Genomic DNA, 24,463 nt, shown 5'->3' with positions numbered 1-24,463 from the left:
ACTTCCCATTTTCAACTACAGCCTAAATGCCACAGAAATGTCAGTTGGAGACACACGAGCACACCGGGAGACGGACACAGACGCACACACACACTCCGACATATATCAGTTATCATGCCTACCTCTGGCAGTGGAGAGAGGGAATGAGAGGAGACAGAGAGAAAGGGGGAGATACGGAGAGCAAGTGAGAAAAAAAAAAAAGCATCGGTTGCCTTAGCGACAGAGACATGTAGAGTCCGCTAGAGTAAGAGAGGAGAGAAAGAGAGCGGCGTGTGGAGGGCAAGAGACTGTAGGAAAGAGATTTAAATGCTAATTATGTTGTGTTTTTTTTTTTCTAAACGGGTTCAATTAAATGGACACAGAGGAAAAGAAATTAATTTGACAAGGCAAAGAGAAATGATACCGAGGACAACATTAATAAGCTCATTTTGAAGCTGGAGGTTCAAGAAAAAAAAAAAAACCCTCCTCAATTATGTTTACAAAAACAGCAAGGACACCCCGAAGAGGGAAGAAAGACTTAAAATATAGACGGAGAGGAGGAGAGGGAGAACAAAGAAGTGATGGGAATGAAGATGGAATGAAATTTAATTTACATTCTTTCACGGCGGTCGCAGCGCGAGGGCAGTGAACTTGTGTGTTAAGAAGCGCCAGGGTCAGGAGGAAATAAAGAAGGACAACAAGAAATGCAAATTTGGAGGTGGGAGTCACGGTGTGACAGCTTTATTATTGTGAAAATAATATTTACATAAAACGATCTGCCGATCTCACTCACACACGCATACACAAACACGCCGACTTTCTCCATCCATATGCTACTCCTCTAACACCGATACCCAGGCTGCCACACTCCACTCCCCCGAACCCTCCTTCTTCTGTCACGGCGCTCCCACCCTCTCATTTCCTCTTCATGTCTGCAGGCCGCGGTGTCCTCAGCATGAGAAACTGTGGAGGTGTCACTGTAGAATGCAACGGAGCCAATAGCCAGACCCTCCGACCTCGGCACCGTCAGACCTCTCGTCTTTCTCTTCATTGCCGTTGTCGACGTCATATTCTAAATTTGACAAGAAAGTCGTAAGGATTCGTCACGACATGCATCACCGAACACTAACTGTGTAATCCTCAATTTTATGGTAACTCATTAAGTGTGTGTGAGTCACCCAACAAAGACGTGAAAACGTGTGAAGCTGCAGCGTGTGTGTCTCTGTACCGTCGGTCTCTGCATCTTCTTCTGTGTCTCCCTCCGACTCCAGCAGGCACGAATCCATTCGACTGTCTCTCCTAACTGTGACATCACCCCTTTAACAGTTACACCAGCAGTTAATTAAACACATATCGATTGAGGGTGTGTGTCAAAAACCATTAGCATATCATAAATCCCAGTGTAGCTTTAGAATTAGTCCAGCAGTTGACCTCAGATGAAATCATGAATATTCAAATCAAGATAACAGCGGAGCATTTTAGATTGAAACCTTTTGAGCTCGGTGGTGCCGACCAGTGTTTCAACCCACCTCTGCCGTCCAGAATTGGGGAGCTGCTCCCATACGATGAGGTCACGACCTCCAGTGACCCACCGATGGTCTCCGCTCCCCGTAGTCCATGCCGCAAAACAGAGGATTCTGGGAGCTTCGGGCCAGGTCAGCGAGGCCAGATACCGACACTGAGGCAGTGAGAACACTGCAGAGAGGAGAGACGCGATGATGGGAGATGAGGTCAAGGGACAGAAAATGCTTTCGATTTTGCTCCAAGTTCCTTATTGTGTTTTCACCCTCACAGTAAACTGAGTAACTCCATGTTTACTCTGCGACTCACAATTTAGCGTGCTGTCTCCGTTCGCCACATCATAGCAGGAGCCAATTAGGAGGCCTCCTGTCTGGTGAACACAATCTGTTACACCCGTGATGCTGCTGTGATTGGTCAATCTGGACATCGTTCCTGTGATAATTGGACAGATGTTCAGTGGAAGAATAATGCAAATGTTCCACTTCTACCTTCCGTTCAGTTTTTCCTCTTCCACGCACACACGCCAGGTTTCAAGGCTCACCTGTCCTCCAGTGCAGGATCTTGATGCAGGCGTGACCGTGAGCCAGAAACACTCGGTCCCCTCTTGGGCTGAGGGTCAGTCGGCCGCCTGTCCCCCCTCCGACACCCGTCACCTGGGCGCTCCAATGCTGCAGCAGCCTCAGGGGGTCTCGATCCGAACACCGATTCTCCCACACAGACACCCCCCCCTCAGCCGAACCGCTGAACACCAGCGGACCCTGAGACTGTGGAAGACACGAGAGACACTGTTGTCATGGTGATTTAAATCTTTACAACATGTGTGTACATGCACATGCGTGTGAGAGGAAAGGAAAGTGTAAGTACGTTATTGCAAATGAATAAGAAGGGGCTGTGTGTGTGTGTGTGTGTGCGAGACAGAGACAAAGACAAGAAAGGATAGGAGAGAGCATGCATCTTTATGCAAATAACAAAGCAGAAGTGTGAACAGTTTAAAAATGTTTCTGTGCTGCTGTGGGTTATAAATGAATTGTGCGTGTTGCTTGATAAATAACAAAGCGGGTGACAATGACGTGTTACGCTTTAATGCTTTGGGCATATTATGTTGATTGCAAATCGAAAAAAAAAAAATTCATATGCAGCTTTGGGTTTCAATATTCATGAAAAGGCTTTTTTTTTGCTCAAAATACATACAGTGTGCTCTAAAATTGGACGAGCTCCACGGCTTACATCTCAACAAATATCTTTGATTTCCATTTGAAAGCAATAAACAGGGAAGGTTGGTGTGAGGATAAGAGTGTAGAAATACAGCCATTTGATTTCTTGAGAAGAGACTTTCTTCACAAATTACTAATCAAGAGTTCTAAAACCATTTCAGACAGTGTCTACAGAAAGAAACCAAAAAAAAAAACGTTGGCATGTCTTTGTGTCAGTCGGTTGGTTGTTAAAAATAGGCTGCAAATGAAAACAGCTTGAGCGTCCTCAGTGTGGAGAGAGTGTTGTGGTCAGCAGGTGGATCACACCCACCTGGATGGAGGTGACTGCTTCCTGGTGAGCGTTGACTGACTGACAGTTTTGGAAAGTGTGCCAGCTCCAGGCTTGAACTTTCCCCCCGTCTGCAGGGTGACAGAGTGTGAGGTTAATGTGTGCTGACAGGCGACTGGCAGTCATTATTGTTGGTCACGGTCAACCCACCTGAGCCTGACTGCCTCAACTACAGGTTTCCATCTCTCTGATTCGGCTCCGTGATACGTTTTCTAACTTACTGACACATGATGCCACAGTATCAGACTCTGCATACACATTAGTAAAGATGTAAAGACGAGCTGGAAGGAAACAATGCCTCACATCCAGCACTATGCTATGGCTTTAGGCATGTCTAAAAGAAATGTATCATGCAATACCAACAGGAAACCCTCCGATTGCTTCCTGGTTTCCTCTGCAGCGGAATACAATAATGTCAGTCAAACAGCTAATGTGATTATATGCTCTCTCAGAGTGATAATTAGGAGTCCTGGAAGTAATGGTATAGCTCCCACAGTCATGCACAGAAGATCTGTGCTTACTACTAAAAGGTCACGATCTAATTTTTATTCATTTTGCAAGTAATAAAAATTATGAAATAAAAAACTATTCTTAAGAGCATTCTTACTTTGTGATATCCTCTCTCAAACTTTTGCACAGTCACCTGCTGTCTGCACAAACTCTACAAAAAAACACACCTGATCCACTGATGATGTAGCCGTCTTCCTCTGGCACAAAGCAGAGCGCAGTCACAGCGTTGAATGTGTAGATAGACTTAACACACTGCCCTGGAGGTAACAGTAAAATTCTAATTTAATGGACAGGATGCAGGCCATCAGTCACACAGGCATACATTGATTATGATGTGCACAAGCTTCACAGGCGAAACCCTCAGGCTCCATCCACAATATATTTATATATGTGTGTGTGTGTGTGTGTGTGTGTGTGTGTGTGTGTGTGTGTGTGTGTGTGTGTGTGTGTGTGTGTGTGTGTGTGTGTGTGTGTGTGTGTGTGTGCGCGCACTTTAACGTACCAATGCTCAGAGCCCAGATCTTCACATAGCAGTCTGCAGAGCCACTCAAAATAAACCTCTCTTTGTCGGACAAAGACAAGGACCAGGCTGGAGAGAGGGCAAACACAGACAAAAGAGCAGGAGGGGGCAGAGGAGGAAGAGGAAGAGGAGGAGGGTGGCGAGGGAGCAGGGATCATAGTGAGGGTGAAAAGATGAGGAAAAATAGATTAAGCTGACAAGAAGCTCTAAATAAATGATGATGCACAAAATGAGAACGGACATCAGAGGAAGAAGACAAAAGAGAATAAACATGACTTTTTAAAAAGGAGGCAAATAATTAGTGTATGAACACGATGTGACGGTGGCTCATCATTAAACGCGCTACACTCCCAGACTTGGTATTTTAGGTTGGGGAAGCAGGTGGGGAGGGAGGTGTAGGAGGAGAGCCGGAGAGGGCTTTGGAGTTCAAATGATGGAAGGCTGCCTGCTTCAGACAGCGAAGTCTCTAAAGTGTCTACAGAGGTTATCTCTCACTGGGCTTGATCTGATGAACTGCTCCTATAATTACCAGCACACGGGACACAGGCATTACTCAGCCGCACGTCGGCCGACATGTAAGGCTGCGGACGCATGTCTGCATGCACACGTGTGTGTGTGTGTGTGTGTGTGTGTGTGTGTGTGTGTGTGTGTGTGTGTGTGTGTGTGTGTGTGTGTGTGTGTGTGTGTGTGTGTGTGTGTGTGTGTGTGTCTTCGTGTCCTCACCCAGCCTCTTGCAGTACTCAGGGGGAGGCGCAGACAGACAGGTGACCCCACTAGTATGACCTCCCATGTTCTTCTGCTCTGTTGCCGTGGGAACATGCCACACCTTCACAGTTGTATCACGACTTGAGAGGAGGAAAATATGGGGAGAGTGAGTGAGTGAGTGAGTGAGTGAGTGAGTGAGAGAGAGACAGAGAGAGAGAGAGAGAGAGAGAGAGACAGAGAGAGAGAGAGAGAGAGAGAGAGAGAGAGAGAGAGAGAGAGAGAGAGAGAGAAGGCGGAAAGTTAAAAGGCGTTCGACATAAACCGCAAGAGATTCACTTCAAGTCATTGGGGCGGGGGAAGAAAAACAAAAACGTGTCAAACAGCGAGGGAGAGAGCAGCAGCCTATTAAGTGATAAATTACTTGAAATGTGCTCATCCATTATGCAAATGAACTTCATGTCTCCCTTACCTTCCAGAAACCACCAGGTTGTCAACGGCAACCACGCAGGTGACTATGTCGTTGTGACCCTCCAGCACCCGCAAGCGAAACTTTGCCTTCTCCCACGACACTTTGAGGGATGTAAACTCAGCTTCTGTAAAAGAAATGATTTGTGCAATTAGCAGTGTTGACTCATCAGCATGCCGGCTGGTTAATCTGCACCGTTCTTCAATATGGATTAGTCTGCCACTGCAAATGCGTGGGGCTAATTTAGCTCCGAGGATGCAAACCGTGGGCCCTGTCTTCAGGGAAGCAAGTGCAGCCTGTTGGTTTTAATACTGGCAGCCACACCGGCTTGTTAGGACTCCTCGGGGCATGTATAATCTGATTTTAGATGTTAATCGCAAATTAGGGCACCGCTCTGTATTTTAAACTGCCTGCCATAAAGTGTAATGACACTGTCTTTAAGCCACCATTCTTAATAATGGCTATACCTTCCTGTCGCCGTTGCTGCTGCTCCTCCTCAAAGTGTGCGCAGCCTCCTGACGCGTCCCGACAGGGATCCGACACCTTGGCCGGCTCGGTCCTTTCCCCCTGTCTGTCTGTCGCCGCTTCCTCTCCCACCTCGCTCTGCCTGGCAGCCACTGCTGGCGTAGCTTGAGCTTTGGACTTCTTTTCTCCCTTAAGGATCTTGGAGGCTGGAGGCGTCTGTGATGGAAGGGCCTCTGGGGCATCCTCCCTATGCCAGAGCAGAAAGCAGGAGCTGAATAAATAATCGAGATGCAAACGCCAAACACAGCATCCGTTGTGACGGCGCGCCAAACGATACCTGAGGATTCTCAAACTTCTTGCAAATGAAAAACTCTTTCCTAATGAGCTCCTAATTTGTGTATTAAAAAAAATGCTACATCTGTTTAGGTGAGCTTCAAGTTACTGTATATATGATCGACTGCGTTGATTTACAGCCCGAACCGAGGGGCTGATGTTCAATAAAGCTGTTTACATTAGACAGGGGTAAAGTCCCATTTTCGCAAAAGTGTGACAGAATTTGACCTCCAATGTGTTTTGGATAGACATACAGGAAAGATCAAAAGCTTCAAAGTGAATGTTGTTGCTTTTGAAGAATTACACTTCTCTCCATCTGCCCCCCCCCCCCCCCCTTGCTGGTACCTCTCCCACACTTCCTTACACTTGTCTTTTCATCTTCTCCTTTTTTCCGTCTCCCACAATCCCAAGAGTTTGCTGCGGGCCAAAAAGCTGCAGCTGAAGCTCAGCCAATCTGGAACGCAGCTCCGCCTTCCTGGAGATCTGAGAGGGAAGAAGGCACGAGATTGGTTGTAAACCCAGCTGCTAAATCCACAAGTTGTTTATATGCACAACCGACATACTCGACCTGTCTCGATTTATTAGGGTGAAGCTTGCGAGCATACGCCGCACGCCTGAACCGAGACTCTGAGCTTTGAAATATGCATGAGTGAATGAGTGGGCATGTCAGTTTTACTGTATGTTAAATGGCTGTTTGTTAAAGGAGCACCCCACCGATGTATTACTGGGATTATTTATCACGTACTTCTCACCCTAAAGTAAAACGTGTTTTATTTGTCTTATGAAGTTTATCTCCTGCCAGTGTCACTGTGGACATTTTCTATAACAGGGCAGTGAAATTTATCAAGAAATTTACAGGACAGGAGAAACTTACTGGGCTACATTTAGGGAAATACAGTCTTTTGGCAGGGGAATAACCCCTGCCACTGTATTATTACGATATTCAATCATCATTATGCATGTAAGAGCAGCAATAATGTTTCTAGCTGACCATCGTTTGAGCTACACTACTTTCCACAGCCAGCAGCAGCACATTATATTTTTACAGCTTCTCATTTCTGTTTACTGCAAAACGGTTAAAGGACAACCTTTGATGCTTTCTTGTATTTTCCGACACACACCAAATTTCACAGCGGTGTTAAACAAAAACAGAATTCATTGCAAGCTTAAGTAACTCCGTGGATGAAAACAACATGTGGATGAGTTAATATCAGCTCTCTGCAGATATTTTCATGTGCTGGTTTACCGCGACGAATGATGATGTCAAATTACAAGCACAATGCAGCATATCGACAGGCCCTTTGCTGTTGAAAAAGAGGCTTTCTGCAAGCAAAGAGGCTGGGGTTAAATTACAATTGATTGCTATGCTACAAAGGAATTGGGAGATTGCTGTATAAAAAGTAGCATGCCAGAAGTAATGAGGCAGGTGTGAAATTACAAGCATAATGATGCACATCAACATGCTCATTGCTTGTAAATGAATGAATGTCTCATGGCTGGCGTCAAATTACCACGACAATATGACACACATATCTCACATTAGGCAAAATTGACTTTTGAATTGAATTTCTCTCTTTCTGGTGTCAGATTACCAGCACAGTTCTGCACGTCAACGGGCTCCTTGCTGGTAAAAGTGACCCTTTTTGAATCCAGTGAGGCTGGGGTCAAAGGACCACTACAATGCATGCAGCATTTCAGCCACCGTATCAGTTTTATTGAAGCTATCTTATCGGATGAAAGTCAACATTTAAGTGGTGAACCCTTAAAACCACAAACCAGTCACTATAACCTAAATGAGTTCAATGAATCACTGGAAATGACGAAAAAAAGCCCCATTTGTTGAATTCTATGGCATCCAATATCTGAAAGCAAACCCTAAAAACGTGCTTAGTTTTTGATACCAATAGTAACCTGTAAATATATCTGTTGGGTAAATAGAGTGAACAAATGGGAACAGAGAAACAGACAATCGAAGGATAAATACATCAAAATTGTAGTAAAGTACATTTTCAGGTGCATGTGTAAAGTACAAGTCTGCAAACATCTATGGAAGTGCAACACTAAAGAGCCTCGAGGCAGGGCCTTTAATTCTATGTGGTACACTTTGAGTTAGGAAGGTGTTTGTATGTTTTTAATCACTTGTTCACAATTGTTCACGGGTAAATTAATAAGTGAACTTGTGGCCTACAGTAATTCATTGTTGTGAACTTCACACAACTTTCACCATTACTAAATTATCTTCATCTGCAAAGGTGTGGGACTCCACGTGTACATTTATTTTCCTGTTGCCAATTAGGGAGCAGCCCAGTAAAGAAAAATCACTGTTGTAGGGCATGGCCATACTTCATAGCGTTCAGATCCTGCCCTTTAACAAGCCCAGACTTTCCAGAAGTTCCTGATAATTATTTTTCCTGATGCACTCTGCTCAACGTGTGATCGTCTGATCTCCAAAGTTCCTGGGGCAAAAACTGTCAAATTATTCATTGTACCTTTATTATTAATTCATACTAATCACTGCCTTTATGATGCCAACACTGTTTTTGCAGGTTTTAAGGAGATGTGTTTTTTTCCTGCACTTTGGAGGTACATCATCATCATCATCATCAATACACTACCAGCATCAATAAACCTCAATCATCTTGGTCAGTGTGTGTAAAAGCGGCACAGGTTTGGTTTGCTTGAAATATTTCCATTTCAGACAGATCATGTGTGTGTGATGCCTCCACAGTCATAATGCCTTGTTAATCCCGAGGGAATTTTCTTTTTCAGGCTTTGCCAAAGTCCACCAGTACACACCGAGATCACATAGAAAGCAAAACGCAGAAGTGTTTCTGTACCTTGAATCTCTCCTCTGGGGTGAGACTGATTTTTATTTCCAGATTCTCAATCTGTCTCAACTTCTTCTGCAGCTTCCTTACTTCCCCCATTTGACTCAAGGCGTCGCGCTTTAACTGCGCCTCAAACTGTCTGCGTGGCTCTCGGCTTGTCAAAAAAGCGTCAAAGACAAATCATCGTCTGCAAATGAAAAGCTGTGAGGATGTTTTAATAAATAAAGAGCCATCGGAGGGCAGAGCGGTGTTGTTGGGGGACGTGTCGCCGGATGTTGACGCTGCAGCGGCGGTGTGATATCTGTCCTAACAGCGACATCATGTGGGCCGTGAAGGAGGCTTGAAAGAAACGGCTTTTAATGAGGAAACTTCATCATGTACTGTATTTGCTCATTGCAATAACATGATGATGTGCACAGGGGCAATTTTTTTTAATGTTTATAATTCTCAGTCCAGACCTGAAACTGGCTTTTACCACCTGATGACGGAGGAGTTACACTGTGCTGCGTTCAAATGCAGCTCGTTTTTTCTCCTTCTGTCGGTTAAACTGTAGAATATGAGATAAGATAAGAACGTTGCTGATATTTCATTTGTACCACCACATAAAACATGGGAAAAAAATCTTAAAACGTGGTCTCGCAATTTACAACAACACCTTAGTTTTTTTCCAGCAGGTCTCATTTCTTGTCAGTTTTTAAAAAAAAAAAAAAAAATGTAAAGAAAAAAAAGATAAATGGAGCTTGAGCTTGGCACTGATTTGTTCAATAAAACACATATTTAGAAATGAATGCAAAGCTATGCGCCTGTGTAAAAAAAATCTGATCCTCTTTGCTAATGAAACAGCCTTAATTGCAATCATCCCCACCCTGACTACAGGTTAAATAATAATCTGTTGAGAAAGTCACCTGTGAATTTCGTGCACCAATCTTACGTAATCTACTTCACTTACAGCCTGCCACTTAAAAAAAGAAAAAGCTAATAATAATAGTAATAATAATACAAAATATGGTATAAAACTGAAAATGTTTACATCTCTTCTATCACCTATGAAATTAAATATTATCACCAGCAAAGTGACAGACCAATAAATGGACACACTATTATAATAGATGTCCTGTATATGAACAACTGAAAGCACCTGAAATACATAGATGTTATCATCTACATTATGACAATTAATTATCAGTTTTTCCAGTAACAATATATCAAAACACTCACCACTGAAATAACATCAGGGTGTGCATTAGATTAAGCTATTTTCTTTTCAGTGTCAAGGCAATATATGTGTGTAACGCATGTGTGTTATGAGTGAGTTTAAATACACTACAGCTGCAGGTATGTGGGTACATACTACATACACTGATTATAATTGTGTATACCTGAAAGCATTTCCAATATTTTACTTTACTGAAAGGTCCAGTGGTTATCTAATCATGAATACACAAACTGATTTGATAAATATAAATGTTTTGCATGAATAAAGCAAGGAATGCAAACTTCCTCAATTCCATGCACCTTGTGAAGAATGTACTGACTCATTCTCCCAAACTACAGTCATTTTTGAGTCAACTGGGTGGTTCATATTCTTCATATATGCTTGTTTGAGTAAGCCAACCAGGATTAAAGGAACACTGTGCCCTTGTAGCATAATTTTGTGGTGTTGTTGAGTCACTTTCGTGCCAGTTTGTCCTTCGTCAGACTTTAAGCTCTTCTTTTAAAGGCCGGCACACACTACAGGATAATCGGGCCGATTTAAGTCCCGATCTCCTCATCCTGAGCATGGGGAGTACAGGCCCGATTGTCTGATGTCTGCATAAATAATTGTGTCTGATTTTCCTGCAGTGTGTGGTCCGATCCATTCGGAAGGTCACGGAAGGAGAGATCATCGATGATGAACATGTTCAATATTTGCGACGAGAAGTCCTGTAGTGTGTTCTGCTCCGAGAGGAGCCGAGCAGCACAGTGTGTGACGTCATGAGTACTGGTATGAAAGCCAACCAGGCTGAAAGCAACACTGCTGCTGCAGCCAAAGTCAGAAAGCCTGATACTCTGCTGAAGAATCGGTTAGTGTGTGGTGTGCTCCGTAGTTCACCACACACCATCAGATCAGAGGAGGAAGATGTTGTGCGATCTGTCTTTTGTCATCATCAAGTGTGTGGTCTCTCGATATGTGAAGATTTTAAAAAATATTGCAGTGTGTGCCTGGCTTTAGTAAGAAGAGAAGTGGCTCTGTGTGGGTTCCGGGGGTAAATGCCTGCTCATCACAGAGACTATACAACTTCAAAACTTCAGGTATTGTTTGTGTTCTTCCTCCTGCAGCTCGACTGATTAAATCAATCTATCAATCAATCTTTCTAGAGCACTTTTCTTACAAAGATAGTGCAGCACAAACACAATATAAATACAAGGACCTCAGCTAAAATCAAGGCAGAGTCAAACTTGTGTGGTAAGACAGGATGGTGCAAGTTGAAAAACTTTATTTTTCACACTGACTTGTTAAGCTGACGCTGACTGGGGTTGGAGTGTGTGACACAGCCTTCTACAAATTCACCATTAACAGCCAAACAGTTCCAGATAGGGCCCTGCGTGCAATTACAGTAACATTACACAGTAACATCATCAACAGGGCAACAACACAACACTAAGACCACTATCTTTATGAGTCCTGTACCTCCTCTTTCCCACGGATCAGAAAAAGCTCTCATTTCTATATCTTTCCAGTTCAGCCTTATTCTTGCTGAATTTTCAACTCAGTCCTTGTGGCTGCGTTTCTGTTGACAACTGTTGCAGGCACACTGTAATGACATTTTTATAACGTGATTGAGTCAGATCATGTTTTTACCACTTCCTTTGTTCACACATCTGTCGGCCAGAGTGTTTCAGTCAGACAATACCCACACTAGAAAAAAAAAGTTTCCAGTTACTTAATTTTAATGTGTACATCAGTCCCACGTGATCACGTTGTTTTGAACTGACATAACTTTTCCCCTTTACTGCTTTGTCAAACCATATTTCATTTACATTAGACTGATTCAAATAATCATGTTGATTCAACACATTTTCCAATGAATGTAATAACAATTTGTTGTGTAACAATAAAGTGATTTTGTCATCTTCAGAGTACCTGAATTTCAACTGCAATGCCAAATTGATTTCTCAAAGGTAATATTATTCAAAAGTATTGTGTTACTTTAATGCAATTGTATTATGTCACTGGTAATCAATTTATCTCTGTGAATATAACTTGATGATGACGTACAATAACAAATCATTTACCAAGGAGGGTTAAGACTATGACTTTAATGACTTTAGCAGGTATAATGTCAGCCCATCATAAAATGGTCTTTTAAATAAAATTTTCTAAGTGGAGTTTGCATGTTCTTCCCCAACCCCAAATCAAAATACTTGCATGTGAAGCTAATTGGTGAGTCAAAACTGCTCGCAAATGTGAGAGTGTGGTTGTCTGTGTCTCTGTGTGTGACATGGTGAGCTGTCCAGGGTGTATCCTGTCCTCGCCCAGTTAATTGAGATGGGCTCCAGTGCCCCGTGACCCTGCACAGGATAAGGCGACACAGAAGATGAATTATATTGTGACACGTTAGGACTCATTCAGGTTTTGTGATGTTTGATTAAGCTTAAGACGATACTTATTGTACCTCTGAAGTTCAGCATTTTTAATCCACAAAAAGGCTTCCCTTCACAATTTACTAGTTTGGATAACACTCCATATAAAACTGTGGCCCCTGATCTGAGATGAGTTTGACACTTCTGACCTACAGACATCTATTATTTCCGACAGCACGTGAACGCACCACCGCTGTCCGTATTTTTTGTATAACTTGAATTTGAAACACATCAGAGAAAGAATGAGGCTTTATATCCGCGCAGAGCAGCTCTTCCACTGTAGCCGATACGACTCCGGTGATTTAAAGACATTCTAAACCATTTTTTGGGACGTATTTGTGAGTGATCGGCGGCTGTGCGGGCGGAAGTGACATCATCACACACACACTCCTTTTGTCTGACGACCTTATCCGGAGGAAGTGAAGCTCAGACGAAGCTGCGGGCTCACCGGAGGAAAAAAAACCAAAAAAAAAAAAAAAAAAAGAGTAAGCGAGAGTGAAGACAGGAGGAAGAAACTTGAGAGAATCGCAGGTATTTTCGGACAGATTTGGAAGCGGAGTCCCGGCGGTCGGGGCCCTGTGGAGGATCCGGGTCCGTCGGTCCCGGTGAACGGCGCTCCGCTTCGTGCAGTCGGTAATAATTTTGTGGCGGATTTGCAGACTGCTGCCGCCTCTCCACCCCACAGCCGGAAGTCTGTCAGGATGGTCTATTGGCTTTTTTTTTTTTTTTTTTTTTCCTCCTCGTCGCTTCAGTTTTTTTTTTTTTTTTTTTATCCTTCGGTTTTTTTTTTTTCTCTCCCCTCTTTGCTTGTTATTTTTCTCCCCGGGCAGGAGGCTCCACCGCCGCTCCGCGTTCAGCACAACAGGCCTGATTAACTGCTACATGCATGCAGATGAAATGGAGTCGAGCTGTCGAGTCGCGCTTTATTCTAAACACGATTTAGACCCGAAATCTATCCCTCTTTTTATTTATTTTTTTTAAAAAAACAGTTTGGCCTGTTGTTGTTTATTTAACGCGGCGCGACTCTGCAGAACAAAGTTAAAGCTGAGTAACTGGAGGCGCTCCGGGTGCCAATAAGTGAAACGAGCCAGGCTTTCTTTACAGGAAACAACACTGACAACGTTTCACTCCAGTACAGCCAGATCACTTCCCTGTACTGTCACTAACTGCTCAGTGCAAATCAGAAGATTAATAGTACATGAATAAATTAACAGTTGTTGGTGCTAATTGTGGGCCCCAGTGTCTTTTAGACGTCAGTACAGTTTCATTGTATACGTTGTACTCGATTACAAGTACCTTTTGTTAAATAGTCTACTCAAAGTAGGAATACGTTTCTTAAAATATCTCAACGTACAAGAAAAGAGTCACATCTATTAGGAAAAAGATCGTTAAAAAATGACAGGTGAAGAAAAGAAAGTTAGTATTTATGTTTATTGACTTTCATCCAATTTACCTGTGTGAGATATCCAGGTTAAAAGTAGAACAAAGTATATAAAATACAGAACCTGAAAATAATTATCCTAGTACAACTACTGTTGGATTGCCTAAAATGTACCCAATTACAAGGAGAAGTACTTTTATTAAATACGCAAGTAAAATCTTAACATTTCCCTTTATTATAATATATTAGACGTTTTATTAGTCCAACAGCTGGGGAATAATGCAGTACGGTAAAGGGGAACCATTTAAATGAATATAGTTCATTTAAATTGAGGTATTTGATTTAATTTAATTTGATGTAATGCCTACATCTCCGCAACCCTGAACAGGATAAGATGGTACAGAAGATGGATGGATGGAATTATCTACATAAAAATAAAAAATATCATAACATTATGGATTTAAAATAGATAGGGGAGATTACTCAAAATTGGACTGTACTACAACTACTAACCACTAACTAGGATAAGGTCTCTTTTCAATAACTCTTTAGTGTTTTCTTTTATCCCGACTTTTACATTTAATTGTCACTTGGAGGCATTTCGTTCAGTTTACCGTTATTTAATATCGATGCATTTCTCTGAAAACAATGACAGATACAGAAATCAAACTGCAGTAATAATAATAACAACAATACCTTAATGCTTACGAACTGGGAACTTTATACTGGAATAATGGAAAGTTTCCAAGAGTGCCCAGAAGCCAGTCAATGTGACAGGATGTGTGCTTGAGCGTAGATTATTTTCTAATTATTTACGCAGTAGGAAACTAAAGTGAAAACAGCCTGACTCTAATAATTTAGCTCCTGCAGCTTAACTCCCCAAAGCAGAAGTCATTTCATATATGTAGATGTGAATTCTATTAACTGATCGTGGCTTTACAGTGGTTTCATCACCATCTGGTGACGGTGTTACATAGAAGTGTAAAGTCAACATTCCTACGTTATTGATTATTCGTATAATTGTTTTCAAGAAAAACTGAACCAGCCATTTCCAAAACCTGAAAGGTGTCTTAAAACCAAAGTCCTAAGATAACTAAGGATGCTCAGTGAATCGTTGTGTTGAGCTTTGAGAAACTGGACAACACTTTCAGTTGAGAATCTAATTTGTTAAAATAAGTTGATGAATCCTCTGTGAAGCATTTGTCTCAATTATTTCAGTTATAATACACAACCAGACCTGATCAGCGTCAAACCTTCTTTTAACCTGCCCTTGTTGGTATTACCTCCTAGTTTCTTTAACAATCAGAGAAAGTGAAGCGACAATTAAATGAACGGTATTAGGAAATACTCCACGTGCTCGTAGGTCCTGACAGCAGTGACATCCTCCTCGTTCTAGTGCATGAGAATAAACCACATCAGTATCTGAGTTGTTCTCGTCTCAATACAGAAATAGAAAGTTAATGAATGCGTGACCTAACCAATCCTGAGCTTCAAAGTGTTCAACAAAACTGAACTTGTGGAACCAATTCACGACCTGGTAATAATAGAAAATGATGTGTTATTGTTTAATGTGCTGTGAATCAGGTTATGTTTAAGATTTTTCTCCATTCGTCTACAAATAACAGTTAAACACAACAGCACATTTCAACACTAAGATTTTATGTGATTCTGATTTAAACCGACAATGTTTTGCTTTAAAGCTGAATCTACTGAATTTACAGAAGAAAATTAAACCGACGTAAACTTTCACGCTTTAAAATTGTCATGCTTTTCTTTGTGTTCTTGCAGAAATGATGGAAGATTCTCACTTTAACTCATCATATTTCTGGTCTCCTGTTCCCACTGTGCCAGGACAGGTAAGGCTTAAAAAAACCCTCCTCAGTTCACAGTGTACTGTATTGTTCTGTTGTTTTTATGATTGGAAGCCATTTTCACATGGACATCATGTAAGAGTTTAATTTTAATGCACTTAAAAAAATAAATGGTGAATCATGAAGCGTTGAATCGGTCATCACATTTTCTATAAATTGTCTCACCTGAAGAAGGAGTGGGCAATTCATTTTGCTTAAAGAGGCCAATTTAGAATCAAACTGGGCTCATTGTGAAGGGTTAAGCTTTCACTGCTACTCACTTCTGCTTGATGTAAATATATCTTCTATTATGAGGCAAAATATTACACTGTTTTAACAAGCTTCTGCTTCTGCTCTGCGACGATCACCTCCTTGCATATCTTTCCTGATAATGGTCATTAAAATTGAAATCTTTCAGCACAGCTAATATAGGTGAAGGCAGGCCCACACACTGGAAACCATGCCCTCTAAAAACCCGACGCTGCCACCTTCAAAATGAAAGCGAATTGCTTGTAATGGATGCACATTTGATTTGCGGCTTTCGTTATTGCGATCCACACAACTGTATACTGAGCTGGATCTGTTAGATGATCCAGAACAATGACGGCCTGTGTCATCGGCTCACCAATGTCCTGTTTAACCCCACAGATTGAGAATGCCATGTTCCTGAACAAAATGAAAGAGCAGCAGGAAAAGAATGCGTCTTTCCCTTCGTCCTCTTCCTCCCACTACCAGACCGCTCTGCTCACCATCCCCACGCCAGGAGCCAAGACAGATGGAGGAGGGCAGGCCAGCAGTGCAGCACACCTCCACCCTCCTCACAGCACCCAGAACATCACGGTGTTGCCTGTCCCCTCCACCGGCATCATGACAGCAGGTGGGCCTGTTCCTGCACACGAAAAAGCCTCCGAGGACCTCGTTCTCCTTTTCCGAGACACAATTGACATGATATGTGAATTCGGAACAGAACGACGGCAACAACCGGGGCTGAATCCAGATCCCACAAGTTGAATTCGGAATCATAAAATAACAGCAGTGCATTAAATGATTTAGTTTATGAGAACAAACGTTGCCAGAGGACCTACTTGGGGTGAAGTGAGCAGCTGTGCCTCGCAATTTATGCTACATCCTCGGGGCTTTTTCCCAAATAAGGGAACACTTACTCTGTAGGTTCAAGTTGTCACACGAAAATTGCATTTGCCAATGCAGTTTGGAAGCAGAATGACATTTGGGGACACTTCATCTGAAAAAGCAGTCATAGGAAGTTTCCGTTTTCTGTGTTTGCTTGTTTGTTTTCTTATAAATTTAACCGAATTCCTTGTTTGTGGAATTGATTGTTTCGTTCTCCATCTCTGACGGTTTCTGTCTCTCTTCGTGCAGCTGGTCTGGTGATTACGACTCCTCAGGGAACGTTAGTCTCTCCCACCTCCTCTCAGTCGTTTGTCTCTGGCCATCCAGCAACAACCATGATCGTTTCAGCTCTTCATTCCTCAGGTGAGACGGAGACGATGACACTAGTCACTCCCTGACCACCAGATATTTCCCGCTGCTCTACACTTACTGATACCACACTACTGCTGCATGATACATCCCATAAGATAAGATCGGACTTATTCTGAGGAAAGTCAGTCATCAAAGCAAAGTTGTTGTAAATGACTCGCCAGTATTACAATATTATGAATAAACTGTAGACTCTTCAATAGAGGAAATGTAGATATTCACAGTGTGTAATTGGGGACGATGTCTGATAAACGGACTCACAAAACTCAATACGCAGATTAAATTTGAGAAGGTTTGGGGTTTCTTTCCTGGCACAGCGCTGTATGACCTGTTCTCTCTTTGTTTGTCTCACAAAGGAACTTGTAGGTCAACCTGACTCGCTTCTATTTTCCTTACACGTTTTAGGAACTCATTGTGTGGACTCTGTAAAGAGCCATTTGCATCTTTGTGGTTTCTTGCAAAAAAAAAATTGTTTTTTTAAAAAATATGTCAAGAAACCAGTTTTTATGAGTTTAAATCCTTCAGATTTATTTTCCTATGCAATTCCGGGTCTTGTCAACCTCCCATATAACTGTGATAATAAAAAAACAAGATATAAGGAAAGACAAAACGATTTACAAATATATACAATACAAAAATTCTAGTTAAAGATAAAACAATATACAACAGGGTTTAAAACTTTCAGGTGAATTTAGGCAAATCAGCATGTGCCGTGATCTCCTTTTGCCCAAAAAAGCAACATTCTTACTTCCTCATCTATTTTCTATTTGTGCCCTGCTCAGACGAGGATCATAGGGTCTGAAGCCTACATTAAAATAACTACCTCCATGTGAGCTGTAAAAACGAGGAACCGAGGTTCAGAAGTCACTGGATTGCATCACTGATCAAGGTTGCGTGAAAGTGTGACTTGAGTTTGTTTTAAAGCTCAAACCTTGAGGCTCTGATTCAAGATGTGATGCCTCAAGTGAAAGAAAAAACACATACGATGCTGCAGCTTTTTATGCAGTTTTAAGCCTTTTGAAGATGATCAAACCTGCTGTAAGAGAGAAAATACAGTTTGATTATGTTTTTACTGATATCTCTGAGCTATGCTATACACTGTAAAGATGGCGAGTTGTACAGCATCAATACCAGAAAACGAGCCGCTAATCTGAGTCACATATTTTAGAAGAACAACAACAACAAAAAAAAATCATAAATGCATATTAAACTCCCTCATAAAAACAGACTGAAATAAGAGATCATTGTTCCAGAAACGAGAAAAACATTTAGCTGCACAAGCTGGCAGTTCTACATGGTGGGAAAATGAATATGAGCATGAATAAATCGTACAAATCAGTTCAAAGGGTTATTCATCTGTGTTTTTGTTTGTTTTTTCCCTCAAGTATAGCAGATTGAAACTAGTTGTGTTTATTTTTTCTAACAATAAAAACATGAAATAATAATGAAGGCCTTTGCAAATGATATGATATCGGTTTTGTATTACCATGAGTTCTATTACCAGAATACTACCAAAGAACTACATTTGTATTATTAAGAATGAATGAATATCAAAATGTAAATCCATTTTCATCTGAAATTAAATTCATTTTCCAACAAGTAAAAAATCGGGAAGATAAATTCCAAATTTTAGGAGTGAACTGAAGCTATTTTTCCTCCATGTGGCCCCTGAACCCTCGCCGCGGACCAGCTGGCCGGTGACACGTAGACTTAATTGAGATTTTTTCCACAGGGCGTTTCCAAACTTCAACAGATGTTCATTTCCAGAATATTCGTTCCTCTTCATTTGCTGTTGTAGACAAGAAAGAGGGAGTTGTGGTGATGCCAGCGCCCTCCAAGCGAGGGAGAAAGAAAAAGGTGACGACGCTGTCGAGGGTTGGACCCGGAAGTGAAACTTTGATATTGGCCCATCTGACGCCTGGTGGCCAGGTAGGACTAAACTGTAAACGGCCATAGTATAATGACCAACAGTCTAATGTTATGCAATAAAACATATAAAAGCTGTTTCTTCTTTTTGTTTTCGTAGGTGGCTTCATTGCAGCATCATAGTGGCGACCCATATGAGCTGTCAAATGACGATGGCCATAAAGATAGCACTAAGACATACAGGTACGGTGTGAAGAATGCGAGCACCTGCTGTGCAGCTCTGTTTTTGTCTTTGCTGTGGCTGTGGAATGCGATCCAACTGTTTTAGTAAAGATATGTGCAGCTTTATTGACTACAACTAGGCACTGCTGAATATTTGCCTCTGACACACACCGACGCTTTTCTTCCGAACACTCCTCACTGCATGTCGTGGCAGAATGTGGCTGCTTGTTAGTTGATTGTATCCCTTAATATATTTGATAAAACAAACTTGTTAGTGCTTTGTAGATGCTCTCTGCTTCGACACACACACACTCGACATGAACCTGTCCTCTGCTGTCCTCTCGATACAGCATGCTCTTGGAGTCTTGTTCCTGTTGTCTTGCTCTTTCACTGTTACAGAACCTTCTCTCCCCCCGTTTGGTTTTCACTAACTTCTCCCTAAACGTCTTCCTATTTCGTCTGGATGTGTCTCCTACATTTGATTTGACCTACTTACTTCTTCATTGATTTCTCTTGTCTCATATAATTCTCTTCTCATTGCCTGTCTTATCTTATTTCTCTTTGTGGTTCATTGCTCAACTGTCCCCCCCCCCACCTCCCTCCCCATTTTGTTTTCCCTTTTCTTGTCTTCTCTTCTGTGTTTCCCTCCTGTTCTTCCATCCCGTCCTCCCATTTCTTTGTCTCTCCGCCTGTAGGTGCCGGATGTGTGCGGCGACCTTCTTCAGTAAGTCTGATATGCAGATCCACTCCAAGTCGCACACAGAGGCCAAACCTCACAAGTGTCCTCACTGCGCCAAGTCATTCGCCAACTCCAGCTACCTGGCCCAGCACATTCGCATCCACAGCGGGGCCAAGCCTTACACCTGCTCCTACTGCCAGAAATCTTTCAGGCAGCTCAGTCACTTACAGCAGCACACACGGTACTGCGGACCCCCCCCCCCCTCCCTCTCTTACAGCCCCTTACCATACTGCCTGTCCCCTTTTTGAAAATCCCACACTGCTGTCATGTTCTTTTCCCTCGTCTTTGGGGGGAAAGAGAGTAGAGTGATGCATATTACATTGTCATGTGGATATAGGCTTGCATGCTACCGGTCCATCCTGTGACATTTATAAAAAAAAAAAATGGAATTTAAATGACACCTTTTCATGTTGGGACTTTGCCTGTAAGAGTTTTCATAATTTATACGATAATCAGAATGGATATTTAAGCTGCATGGTGTTCTGTCTTAATAATCCTCCTTTCTTTTCTCATTTCTTGCCTTTCTGTGCTATCTTGTCCATGCCGTTTTTGGGGTGTTTTTTTTTTTTTTTTTTTTTGCTGTCACCTGCTTTTCTTTTCTCTGCATGTCTTCTTGTTTCTTCTGCCAGTTTCTTCTTCCATCAACACAAATACACAAACACTTTTCAAGGCACATAAAAAAAGAAGTTATTGACTTGCTGCCATTGTACCATTGGGGTATTGTTTTTGGTGTACTTACTCATCAGTGCTTCACTTTCTTTCATTCAGTGTTCATACGATACAAACCTTTTGCTGCAACACTCTGCTGTCATGCTTCATGTTTCCTTTTGTCTTTCGTCACCTTAAAACCGCCTCTCTAATCTGTGGAACGCACGTTGATCTGAGCTGATGCATTTGAAAACTTCATAAATGTAATCAGTTGTGCGTAAACTATGATAGAACCATTATGATCCACAGAAAACAATGGAAATGGTAAATTTTTGCCCTTAATTTATTTCAGACGGTGAAACTAGCATATGTTTTAGATCTTTTTTCTGCCAAAAATATTTCAAGTAATTTTTGCTTGTTCTTGATACATTTAGTTTACAAGTCATAATAATAAAAGATGGTGTCATAAGATCAGATGCTTTTCCTAATTTGTCACAATTTCAATTAATATTTGAATCGGTGGAGAAATATCCGACAAAACAGTTAAATTCTTAATAATGTTTCCAAATGTATTGTATTGAAATGTTTGAGATTTTGTTTAATGTTTGTGTGATAATGCAATCTTTTAAACTATAACCTTTGGTAAAATGATAGAAAGTAGTTTTTATATATATTTATCAGTTTTGAATGAAGTTTTCCAGATACGAGCCCCATAATTATTATTTTTTTTACTGCTGCGTCATATTTTGATGTGCATGTGTGGCATCCTACTACAATTGGATCAATGCTGGTACTAATTAAAGTTGTGTTTTGTTCTCTCACCTTTTCCCTTACATCCTGTGTGTTTTTCACCCTCTTGCCCGCCCTCATTAGGAACCACACGGAGTCGAAGCCCCACAAGTGTCCCCACTGTACAAAATCATTTGCCAACTCGAGCTACCTGGCCCAACATATTCGCATCCACACCGGAGTGAAACCGTACACCTGCACGTACTGCCAAAAGTGCTTCAGACAGCTCAGTCACCTTCAGCAGCACAGCAGGTAAGTCAAGCGCGGCTCTTGGGTTTCTCATGTGCTGGTGTTTTTCTGCGGCCAGGTGAGATCACTGAAAGAAACAGGAGTCTGTGTTTGTATATGCATTTGTTGTTTTTTTTGTTTTTTTTGCTTGTTTTTATGCAGAATTCACACAGGAGATCGGCCTTACAAGTGCACGCACCTGGGCTGTGAGAAATCCTTCACGCAACTGTCAAATTTACAGGTTTGGAAGAACTCCGTTTTCTTCCTCTGTGTATGATCTGTTGCTATTTTCTGTCTCACAGAGTATTTTATTTGTGCTTTAATACATTTTTTTTACGCAGTCCCACCGGCGTCAACACAACAAAGACAAGCCCTACAAGTGCACCAACTGCAATAAGGGATACATAGATTCAGCAAGCCTGGAGGTGCACATGTCCACACACACAGTCAAACATGCCCGGATCTACTCATGTGGTCTCTGCAATCGCACTTATACCTCAGTAAGACAAATGTCCATTTCTGGAGAGCATTTCTACATGAAACACTATGAATCGCCTCACTGGCATCAGACACCTGGCAGCTACTTTACACCGTGTAGTCATGTGTCCACTGTTTCCCCTTTACCTATCCTCCCCTCATCTCAGGAGACGTATCTGGTGAAACACATGGAGAAACACAACCCAGACCAGTTGACTGCACCAGCAGTCGCCGCAGCACGGGCAGCACAACAGAACCAAAGCCAGGCCCAGGGCCGGGCTGGAGCTCAAAGCCGGGTAGACAGTGCAGATGGAGGACCAAGTCGATCCGGGAGAGGTGGGAGTGGAGCAGCAGGTGGAGGCCAGCAGGGACAGGGCCAGAGCAGCTACCCCCAGACAGAGAGCATGCCCTGTCCATTTGACCTGCATCAGTATAAGACCGTGTCTGCCAGTGACCTCCAGTACAAACCGGTCAGCGTGGCTGATATTACTTCTCACAAGGACCTCTGTCTCACTGTGTCAGCGTCCACCATTCAAGTGGAGCACCTCAACTCTTAGTGGCGATGAAAGGAGGGTGTGTGGGATGTGGGGATGTTTGGATTTTATCAAGAAAACACAAAATAGACAATTGGGGAGTCTTAAGGATTAAAGCAATACTAAAATGATGCAGAAACATTGGAACATGTGACTGTGCCTGAATGACGGTTTTAGGCAGACGGGACAAATTATGTGAGGACACAGTATACTGAAAACTATATGATTTTGTTCTATTTTTTTAAGGTTGTCTTGCTTTCAATCTCAGCCTTGTTTGATATGTTTTCGTTTTGCTTAGTTGTCCTGTCTGAGTAGAAAATGCATGTAAAGGCTGCAATAAAGTATGTTTCAGTCCATCACAGTGATGGTTTTATAACAGGAAGCGTGTAAGACACAGTGCTTCTCTTTATTATCACCTCCTGCTCTTCCTTAAGACAATTTTGCAATTTATGGTCTCTCTATTGATGAAATTGGCAGTTAACTGTGAAAGTAATTTTTTATACTTTCATACAGAGACTTTCAGTTTTTACATCAATGTTATTACACCTCTGCAATGTTGTAACATACATGCCCGTAATCTTTTTAATCTTAAAAGGGACAAAGAGGTTATTTCTTCTTCAAGAAAGAAAAAGATAGCATCTAGTATATAAAGATGTGTACTCCCAGTTTCTCAAAGATGATTGTGTTTAACAGAAGTGGTCCTGTACGTGTAGACATACATATGCAGGCTTCCCTTTAAACTTTTAGAGGGGTAATGAGCCAGTTCATGTTTCATGTAATCCTATTGTACTGCTTTGTGTGTATGTCCTCAAAATCATGTTATCCAAACGTGCTCTTGCTATTCTACTACCATGTTAACAATGTTTATAATACTTCTTTATAGACATATTGACACATCTGAAGTTTGTTTTTTCTGCTTAAAATATAATAAACTTATGAAATAGGGGTTTTTTTCTGTTTGACTTTAGTGCCAAATAAGGTTATTCAAGTGTCTCAACAGCATTAACTGATGATTTGTTTGGATATATTGTGATCAAATTCATATTAATCATTAAATCTGTTAAAAAAACAAAAAACTTTCATGGATATTGGATGATACAAACAAAATTAATGTCACTTGCCTCTGTAGCTTTGAATGTTCATGAACAAATAAACCTCTGGATATAAGTGAAACCCACATGCATATTAACAAATATATGACACAAAATGATATATTCTTTAAATGAACTCTGAGGCAGTTCAAACATCAGTTATTTGAAATGATCATGTAAGTTTATATTTTTGTATTCTTTCATTTTTTCAATCTATTTGTGTTACTATATCTTTGCATGTCAATTTGGTTATTAGCATTCTGTTTTGAGTATTTTGAATCACACATGGTTTCTTTTTTCATCTCATTTTGGTTGCTTTGCATGTGTCATGTATTCGCAGCCTTTTTTATTTGGCCAATGTACCTTTGTTGTATGTCCCTTTGAGTCCCATTTTGTCGTTTTGTGGGTCTTTCTGAGCTGTATTAAATATTTTGGGGACAACAACATATCCCCCACCCCCATATTTGTGGATCTTGGGCTTGCTTGCTGAGAAATTCTGTCGGTCTCCTGTGCTCCAGGTATGTTTATTGTTTTATGGTCGTCTGCTCTGCAGGAATGTGCAAAACTGAGGTGTTTACAAAAATGGACTGTACCACAAGTGTGTCATGGGTGTGGAGGTTAGTATCGCCATCATTCCAGGATATAT

At 41.6% G+C, this 24,463-nt stretch overlaps 2 protein-coding genes across 8 annotated transcripts; one reads left to right on the top strand and one right to left on the bottom strand.

Annotated features, from left to right (window-relative positions):
* Nucleotides 1–686: 686 nt before the first annotated feature.
* On the bottom strand, nucleotides 687–9,157 carry LOC308115154 (uncharacterized protein). Of its 2 annotated transcripts, XM_080472529.1 has the most exons (13): nucleotides 8,879–9,157; nucleotides 6,406–6,524; nucleotides 5,711–5,955; nucleotides 5,247–5,370; nucleotides 4,796–4,917; nucleotides 4,055–4,141; nucleotides 3,720–3,809; nucleotides 3,025–3,113; nucleotides 2,042–2,264; nucleotides 1,810–1,932; nucleotides 1,509–1,674; nucleotides 1,208–1,296; nucleotides 687–1,051 (listed from the first exon to the last, which is right to left on the bottom strand). In XM_080472529.1, exons 1-13 carry the CDS (start codon nucleotides 8,966–8,968, stop codon nucleotides 954–956), a joined length of 1,665 nt encoding a protein of 554 aa, XP_080328655.1. In that variant the 5' UTR covers nucleotides 8,969–9,157; the 3' UTR covers nucleotides 687–953. The 2 variants fall into 2 exon arrangements, with proteins under 2 accessions (XP_080328655.1, XP_080328656.1); XM_080472530.1 differs by lacking the exon at nucleotides 4,055–4,141.
* A 3,725-nt stretch (nucleotides 9,158–12,882) lies between these two features.
* On the top strand, nucleotides 12,883–24,279 carry znf384b (zinc finger protein 384 b). 6 transcript variants are annotated; one of them, XM_080472524.1, is made up of 11 exons: nucleotides 12,883–13,126; nucleotides 15,663–15,730; nucleotides 16,373–16,601; nucleotides 17,105–17,218; nucleotides 18,957–19,153; nucleotides 19,251–19,333; nucleotides 20,008–20,232; nucleotides 21,573–21,740; nucleotides 21,879–21,957; nucleotides 22,058–22,216; nucleotides 22,361–24,279. In XM_080472524.1, the coding sequence occupies exons 2-11, from the start codon at nucleotides 15,665–15,667 to the stop codon at nucleotides 22,748–22,750; spliced, it is 1,710 nt and encodes a 569-aa protein (XP_080328650.1). In that variant the 5' UTR covers nucleotides 12,883–13,126; nucleotides 15,663–15,664; the 3' UTR covers nucleotides 22,751–24,279. The 6 variants fall into 6 exon arrangements, with proteins under 6 accessions (XP_080328650.1, XP_080328651.1, XP_080328653.1 ...); XM_080472525.1 differs by having other exon boundaries at nucleotides 12,899–13,126; nucleotides 19,023–19,153; XM_080472527.1 differs by lacking the exon at nucleotides 20,008–20,232 and having other exon boundaries at nucleotides 12,899–13,126; nucleotides 19,023–19,153.
* The last annotated feature ends 184 nt before the right edge of the window (nucleotides 24,280–24,463 follow it).

This window comes from Lipophrys pholis (assembly GCF_963383615.2).
Source record: "Lipophrys pholis genome assembly, chromosome: 9".
Classification (NCBI taxonomy): domain Eukaryota; kingdom Metazoa; phylum Chordata; class Actinopteri; order Blenniiformes; family Blenniidae; genus Lipophrys; species Lipophrys pholis.
Note: the sequence above shows the minus strand (reverse complement) of the source record. Positions and strands in the feature narration are given on the sequence as shown.

What these genes read in the sequence shown, in the direction of transcription:
- LOC308115154 (XM_080472529.1), bottom strand. Translation starts at nt 8,968, where the DNA reads ATGGGGGAAGTAAGGAAGCTGCAGAAGAAGTTGAGACAGATTGAGAAT. An exon ending in CGGAGACAGCACGCTAAATT is followed by an intron (nt 1,675 to 1,809) that starts GTGAGTCGCAGA and finishes TCCTCTCTGCAG; the next exon opens with TGTTCTCACTGCCTCAGTGT. An exon ending in CCCAATTCTGGACGGCAGAG is followed by an intron (nt 1,297 to 1,508) that starts GTGGGTTGAAAC and finishes TAACTGTTAAAG; the next exon opens with GGGTGATGTCACAGTTAGGA.
- znf384b (XM_080472528.1), top strand. Translation starts at nt 15,665, where the DNA reads ATGATGGAAGATTCTCACTTTAACTCATCATATTTCTGGTCTCCTGTT. An exon ending in TTCCCACTGTGCCAGGACAG is followed by an intron (nt 15,731 to 16,372) that starts GTAAGGCTTAAA and finishes TTAACCCCACAG; the next exon opens with ATTGAGAATGCCATGTTCCT. An exon ending in GATAGCACTAAGACATACAG is followed by an intron (nt 19,334 to 20,007) that starts GTACGGTGTGAA and finishes CTCCGCCTGTAG; the next exon opens with GTGCCGGATGTGTGCGGCGA.